Below are 7,878 nucleotides of genomic sequence, written 5' to 3'. Positions count from 1 at the left end.
TCCTGCTCATCTTCTGGGACTTCCTCTAGCGGAATCCTCCTGCCAATGGTAAACAAGACAAATTGAAGAATATTAAATACTTTGGCTTCCATGAACAGCACTTACATTATACAGACAGACTATCCATCTGACAGGAGACTCACTACATTTACCACCTTTTTTTAATGTGTGGAAACAGCTCCCAGATAAGAAAAGTATAGTTTGCTTCTAGAGCCACCTTTAGTTCTTAGACGTATCTGAAATTCAGAAATTTAGATTTCTGAAATAGTAATGCATTATGTTTAAGCTCACTAGAGCCACCTTCTAGGAATTTTTCTGCAATTTTCTGCTTCCAAACAAAGGTTTTGAACGAATATAATTTCTTATCCCACCTATAGAGTTCAAGGCTGTATTTAATCATTAGAGAGAAAAACCAAACTATTCTCCTTAGACCTAGGGTAAAGCACTCTAGTATTTCTCAGGTAACATTACCAATTCCTCTAATTTTTGTTACGTGCAGCTTGGTTGGATAATTTCCAGCAAAATGGCTCCTATCACTGAAAAACCCTCTCCTGACAAAACAAAGTTTTCATCACATTACATGAATTTTGGTCAGTAATTCTGTGACAGGAAAAAAATCCCCTTGTCATCTTCATTTACGTATGCTAATAGCAATACTTAATAATTTTACATTTTCTATGACAAAAAGGAATTAAAATGTACTTGCCTTACATACAAATCTGCATGATATTTCTTTCCATTTAGAACTCCCAGCAATGTTGGATTCTCATTGTTTCTAAAATTGAGGGTAGAATCATAGATTGCAGAAACTACAAGAAGATAAACAGGTTATGTGATTACTGTAGTAATAGAATGGAAATAAATCATTCTCTCTCAGACAAGGAACATATTTAAAAATGAAGTTATCAGCAATAGCTCCATAGCTTGAGCTGTCACCAACGTAAAGATAACAATGGAATATTCAACATGCAGGTTTTAAGAAGCCAAATAACCAGCGACCCTTTCAGGAACTGTACCAGTAGAATGCAAGGGTTTGCTCTCCACCCTTGTCTCCTTCCCCATCAGGTGCAGAGTGCTGGGCATAGGGAACACAGTTACGGTTTCTGACAGTTAATATGCCTAGGACATCCTAGGAGTCAAATGGTTGAAAAACTATTAGCTTTCTCAACTCACTGTGAATGACACAACTCCCCCCCAAATCTGAGTAAATAAGCAGGCAGATACACACTTTATAAACAATGAACAATATATACAGTTTGACTAAGAATAGGTAAAGTGTGTGTGAGACACATCCTACAGCAAGAGGGCTTAATGCAACCATGAATCACTGGGGTTCAATACAGCCTCCCCTTCATGTCCATTATTTGATAACTGAGGCACTTGCTACAGGGCAAAGGCAGAGACAGAATAACAGACCACGTCCTGAGTGGGCTGGGCTGCTGCTGCTACGAAGACATGCAGCTGTGAGGAATATAACATCCAAGTTCCACAGAACAAAGCTGCAACCAAACTTTCAGCCTCAAGAAAACAGCGTTTCTGCAGTTCAGGACTGCACAGTAATAGTAAAAGTATTTGCGAAAGTCATTCATAGTTAAACTAAGACAACATTAACATGCAGTTTCTACAGAAAAATTGTTCACTGTTTTAAACCACATAAAGTGTTTCAAAAGAGTTTCTTTGAACACATCCTTAGGGACACTATTTTCCTGATGTCACAAAATTACCAGAGTAATTAATTTTCCTGACACTGAAACCAATTGTGCATCGTGGTATGAATTCCAAGATCAATGCCAGCAACAAAACTTTTTTTTTTTTTTTAATACACAAAAGTGACTAACATGCACTTCATGTGTAGCTTACTGTATTTTATGTTTTCTGCTCTAGAGTTTTGCAATAATGAACACTGTGATGAACCTTTATTGTGAGAGGTATTGACCCACCTAAGAAAGCCTTTTATTTCACAGAACAGATTTGCTTTTGGTTTTGAAGCCTCTCTAGCTACGAGAGATAAATATGGCTTGGCCACAACATTTAGCCCCCAGAAATTCACCACAACATTTGTTATTGCAAAACAGAATTCATAGCGCATAACAGAACAGCGCTGCAAGGAAATCCTGAAAACAGAGGCCAAAACCCTGTCACTGCATACAGACTGTAACGCTCATTAACAACTCTGTTCTTTTCCTACTACAGTTGGGTTTTTAGCCCAAACTCAAAACTACAACACATAAGCCAAATTCTACTTCAAGCACACCACTCTCCCTGTACAATATAAGTACGAAATTACTTTTTTTGAATAAATTATCTACCTCTGTTTTTAAGCTTCTTAGTGTAGAAGGATTTTACTAATCTACTCTAATTTACCGATCCAATATAATTGAAGGAAGACAAGAGCTCAATTTGATTTATACAGGGTAAGCTTCTTAGTTTATTCTGTAATAGCATGAGATTATTCTAACGACAACAGGAACACGATAACGGAAAGTATGATGTATGCAGCACTTGTTCTTTCGTCTTTTAGAAGACATCTGCATTTGAGTTTTGATACGAATTGGGTGCTTGTTCAGACACATTGGAAGATGCTTCTCCTGTTCTGAAAAAACTTCTGCAGAGTTGGTCAAGAACATCTTTATGTGCTGATGGCGATACACTCCAGGGAAAAAAATATCCCATTCCAATTTGTAACTGGTCTGTAGTTTGATATTCAGTCCAGCCCTTTTTAATATCACACTGAAATCTTTTGGTGCGAAGCAGTGCCAAATCCAAGACAATGATAGCATATGCAGGAGTAAACAGACCTCTGTTATATCCAGCTATAATAATAAAATAACTGAAGACTTAAGCTTTTCCATTTTGAAAGTGCAGGAAAAGAACAACAGCAGAAGTGTCAAAGAAAAAGACCGCATGGAATTAAAATTTGCCAGAAAGGTTCCACAGCCAAAGCAGCACTAGCATGCTGCGTGACACACTGGAATTGTTTTTCATTAAATGTGTATTTCGTAATTACATAATTGGAACTGGACATCTCATGACTTTCTCATCCAAAAGCTGAAGTCCAGAAATTTCACGTTCTAAACCAAGTGAAAAAATAACTCCACAGTATCTTGAAAACATTGCAACTGTCTCACTCTCAGACTAATTTAGGCGGTGTTTGAGAAGTTTTGCTTCAATTGTGAAATAAAATATTTTCTCAAAGAAGTTATCTTAAAACATCTTTTTCATACAAAAATAAACACAATTCAATATTTGGAAGCCTTTTCAAAGGCTCAGAACAGATCATAACTGAAAACAAAATTTTTCAAGCTGAATTGCTATTTTCTAACAAAAAAAGGCTAGTTTTTTGTTTTGTTTTCTAATCTCTGCCCACCTTTTTTTAATATCTTTAATTTTTGGTTCCTTCTACAGCATTCTGACAGAGAGCTACGTATTTAAGAATTTAAGATTTAATTTCTTAATTTCATCCTAAGAAATCTTTGGATTACATATCTAGAGAGGCTTTTTCTTACTTCAACTGTCCTCTTGAATTTCATGAATTATTTTGTGGACAGGGTGGATTATGCCAGAATGATCACCCAACAAATCAACCTACAGGCAATGAGTATGCCTACATACAGCTTCAAACTAGCACACAATGATCTGAAGTGAGGACTGGGAAAGGGAGGGGAAGAGATGGTGGATTCACTGTACTACTGGTATGACAGCCACCTTGACACAACCCTTTGATTTAACATTTCATTGCTCCGGTAATCTTGGTCAAAAATCACTCATCCTCTCAAACATGGTAGCTTGCTCAGGAGGATGACCAGGAGCCTCACTAAACATTGAAAAAAAAATCCAGGACTAAAGTGCAGCTCATGGGAAAAAAAGTCATTGCAAAACCCCCACAACTGTCATATTGAAGTCCATGAGAACATCACCCTGGAATTTATTCTCATGCGTTCCCTCTAGGACAGTAGTTCCCAGCACACACAATTGGAGGAAAAGGTTGACAACTTGGAGTTATCTACAATCCATCATGAGGCTCATTTTTAAATACAAGTCTTAACTAAATAAAAACAGCTGAAAGGAACTGCCTGATATACAACCGGCAATAAAAGTAACAGTTAAATATATCTTTTGCAATATTTATGACATTTATTTTTACTGTAAGTAATGGATGAGTGTTTTAGAAACAGATCTGTATTTTCATTTGCTTCCATGAATAGTACAGGTAGCAAACTCTACAACCTAACAGCAATTTATTAAGACAGCGAACAGCTTCTAGAAATGAAGTTCCTGGGGACTGCCAAACTGGTAGAGACAAAAAATATCAGAACAATTTCAAAAAATATTAAAAGCACTCCTTTAAGAATCAAACTGTGTGCAGAGATCTGAATTTGTGAAAGTAAGTCTCTGAAGAAAAAAGAATTCCATTATCACTTATGAAAGAAATGAGTTAGGTGGGAAAGTTCTTTACGTGTTATTTTGCGTGAAAGATATTTTTATCCAAATATATCTGCTTATGCTGACAGATATGGCACCACTGGCATGGAGGCAGTTTCCCAGGTACGCACATTAAATAAACCCCTTCCGAAGCTAAGTTTTTCAAAACAGATGGACTTGCCAGACTGATGTCACCAATGCCTGTTTCCAACAGACACAGAACTACTGCACCAGGTAGCATTAAGAGTGGATACAAAGTTTTGAGATGGAGCAATGTGCGGTCACTGCTATTGTGGGTGAATTACCTCTACAGCCACAGAAATCAGCATCCATCCATCCTGTAGTACTACAGCCTCAGACAGGTTGAATCACACCCTTGTCAGAAAGGAGGAACAAAGCATACAGGAAAAGGAAACGCCGACCTCTGTTACACCCAGCTTGGAACTGGATCCAAACATTTGGCTTGCCTTCACTGCTATGTCATGCTGCAACTATCTCCCTTAGCAAGGCACTCCAGCCAGGCCCACCACCCCTTGTGGAAGAGCAGGAGGTGCATTAGGCTAAGTGGCAGGCCCCAAAACGGGCTCAGGCAGCTCAGCACCAGTCTCTCAATTTCAGAGACGTGCAGGGATACCCCACTGCAGACTTGGCCACTGAAATGGATGTGAATCGTACCGCAAGAGAGACAGGTCAGCCTGCAAGAGTCATTCTTGTAGATCATTAGAGATGTCACTGAACTGAAGTTATGAACATCTGCATGTTGCCATTGCTTCTTCTGCAGACAGAGCAGCAATTCAGCACTCACACTGATGCTGAACAAGTTTGGAACAAGTAATTTGAGGCTGTAATAGAGTCACTTGCTGGGCCACGTTATAAGGCAGAGCATAACAATGAGACTCAGGGGATTTACAGTAAACAAGTCAAATAGTACTATTTACCAATGTAAATATTCAAAAGAAAAAAAATGCCCAAATTACTACAGCATATAGTCTCTGCATATATTGACACCTACGACAACATGTTACTGCTTATAACGTGGGTACCAAATGTCAGTGCAGGTTAACAGAGATAAGTGGTCAAATCCTATCAGTATTCAAGCAAAAAAATAATAATAGATAGAACTTACATTTCTAGATTACTGACTGTCAAAACAGACTTCCATCACGTTCTCTATTCAAAACACATTTATGGATTCCTTGTTACCTGTACATATTAATGTTACAAGGAGCTCTAAAAATAAGATATCGTTTACAAAGGCCTTTCAAATGTTCTTCACGTGTACCCCTTGTCTATATAGGAGAGAAACATATAGTAACCCAGACAGTAACTCTTATTATCTCCCTCTCACTGCAAAAAGCGACAAGGCAAGTAAAGCAACATACCAGAAGAATTTCCAACACCGACACGGGGTCATCACCTGTTTCCCTCAGAAGTTTGTTGGTTGTGTTTTCAAGCTATACAGTTTCAACAAAAACTACTATGAGAAGTTATGACTCCCTGTGCTTCTCTTTGAACCCTCACAGGGAAATATTATCTTCTTATTAGCCTTACCCCATTTGATCTAGCAAGCCACAGCTTCGGGATTGAGGTAATGACATACACTTCCCTAACTATGTAAGTAATCTAGCAATCTCAGTCTTCTTTTTCTGAAGGTATTTCAAATATTTAGGATCCTAAGAAGTGTTACTGTAGTGTATCGCATGAATGCCCAAAACTTTTTATAAATGTCACTTGGGTTCCCTAAAATGGTTTCCTCTTGAAACATTTTCCCACAAATCAGCTACTTGTCCACAATCATACCATGTTTTGCTTGCTTTACACAGAGTAGTGAAAAGAGCAAAATCACCACCAAAATAACCTGTCCCTGATTCCCAGCTCAGGGCATTGGAGGTCACAGAGTTTTGACTCAGCTCTTCTTCAATGCCTCAAGCCTACCTCTCCCCGCCCCCAGCAAAACAGTTGCGCTTATTCAAAAGGGAAGGTTAAACTCCCTTAAGGGAGTTACTGGATGCTGCACATAACTTACCTCTTCTTCACATACCAGAAAAGATCCAAGCTATGCTATCCATTTTGGGGGTGGGAAGTTGTGGATGCCTGACAAGCTACAACAGCGATATCATCTACCTGACTTGCAAGAGGTAGAAGAAACATGACAGAGAGCAAGACAGCTGACTGCAAAGCTTTTTTTACAGCAGCTATCCCAGATATGCCCCATGAAAACATGTCTTCAAAGACAAAAGGAGTTTTGACATTAACTTCCAGCAAACTAGAACATTTTCTTCTAAACCACTAACCACTTTGCCTTTCTTACATATCAGCCTTATAACGACACACAAGTATACCAAACCCCAAAGACACTGTAGCATTATGGCGACTTAGCACCGTCTTTCCTTTGCTCATGAAGTACACAGCAGAAGACTCTGATGGATTGTGTTAGTCAAAGAAAATCACTTCAAAGGCATGTGTGCCATATTCTTACTGGTGTCACTTTAAAGTTGGCAAATGCAAGTAATGAGAAATAACTGGGGGGGTGGGGAGTTCAGAACAACATTAACAAAGAAAAACTTATTTATTTTCTGTAATGTAGAAATAAGTTATTTCTAAATTTTGCCTATAGGTATCTTCAGTCGTGGTCTATCCCCCTTCTCCAACTCCACAAAGAAACCCTAAAGAGTACATCTATACAGAAATTTAAAGCAGAATATTTTTTGATTTAAAAATGCTGTTATTTGAGGCACATATTTACCACAAAAAAATACTTAAGACACACTGCCTCAGGTTCTCTAATAATGTATTTGCTTCATTTAGAATAGGATTGCTTAGTAAACACTAAGAAATATTATCCTTTGGCAATAGGTACTAAACATGCAACCTGACATATTGACTCACAGTAACAGAAAACACAACAAAACAAAACAAAACAAAAACAAAACAAGTTGCCCCAGGACTTTGTTAGTAAAACCTAAACTTTAATTTTTGCAGGCTAGTGGAAGAAAGATCAGAAAAGATCCCAGGGCTTTTCTGCTAGGACACATGCTACAGGAAAAAGAAAAGCATGGCAAAGTGACAGCAGTGAGATTAAATAACCATTTAGCATTGTTCCTTGTGACTTTCCTTACCTACATTTCTCAAACACTGCACAGTGACAGCAAATCCTTTCGTTCGTGGCAGCAAGTGATACTTGAGCTTGGGCAGGCCTTTGGCTTCGGCTACCTGCATGCTAATCTGGTGCTTCTGTTCTGTGAACCTTGTGCCCTCGCAATGAATCAGGAACTAAAACCAAGAGAGAACTACAGTTAGACAGCAGCTCAGGTCTTCTACATCTGTCTGACCAGAGGCCTCTCTAATTCCCACCAACACAGCCCAAATGAACACTGCTAGCAAGGGACAGGTGTAGCCACATACACATTTAGGGAATCTAATTGCCCTGGAGTAAAAAAAAAAAAAAAAAAAAAA

At 38.4% G+C, this 7,878-nt stretch overlaps 1 protein-coding gene across 1 annotated transcript in view; it reads right to left on the bottom strand.

Annotated features, from left to right (window-relative positions):
- Window positions 1-7,695, bottom strand: part of LOC104081594 (1-acyl-sn-glycerol-3-phosphate acyltransferase delta-like) — a gene marked incomplete at both ends in the record, with an annotated part of 13,206 nt that extends 5,511 nt beyond the window's left edge. The window contains 3 exons of the mRNA XM_009584406.1: window positions 7-39; window positions 707-809; window positions 7,542-7,695. Of these exons, the coding sequence (XP_009582701.1) occupies window positions 7-39; window positions 707-809; window positions 7,542-7,695 (290 nt within the window). The remainder of the gene's footprint in view (window positions 1-6; window positions 40-706; window positions 810-7,541) is intronic.
- Between the last annotated feature and the right edge of the window lie 183 nt (window positions 7,696-7,878).

The sequence above is a fragment of the Fulmarus glacialis genome, unplaced genomic scaffold (genome assembly GCF_000690835.1).
Source record: "Fulmarus glacialis isolate BGI_N327 unplaced genomic scaffold, ASM69083v1 scaffold44278, whole genome shotgun sequence".
In the NCBI taxonomy this organism is placed as follows: domain Eukaryota; kingdom Metazoa; phylum Chordata; class Aves; order Procellariiformes; family Procellariidae; genus Fulmarus; species Fulmarus glacialis.
The sequence above is the reverse complement of the archived record's forward strand: the minus strand, read 5'-3'. Positions and strand labels throughout refer to the sequence as shown.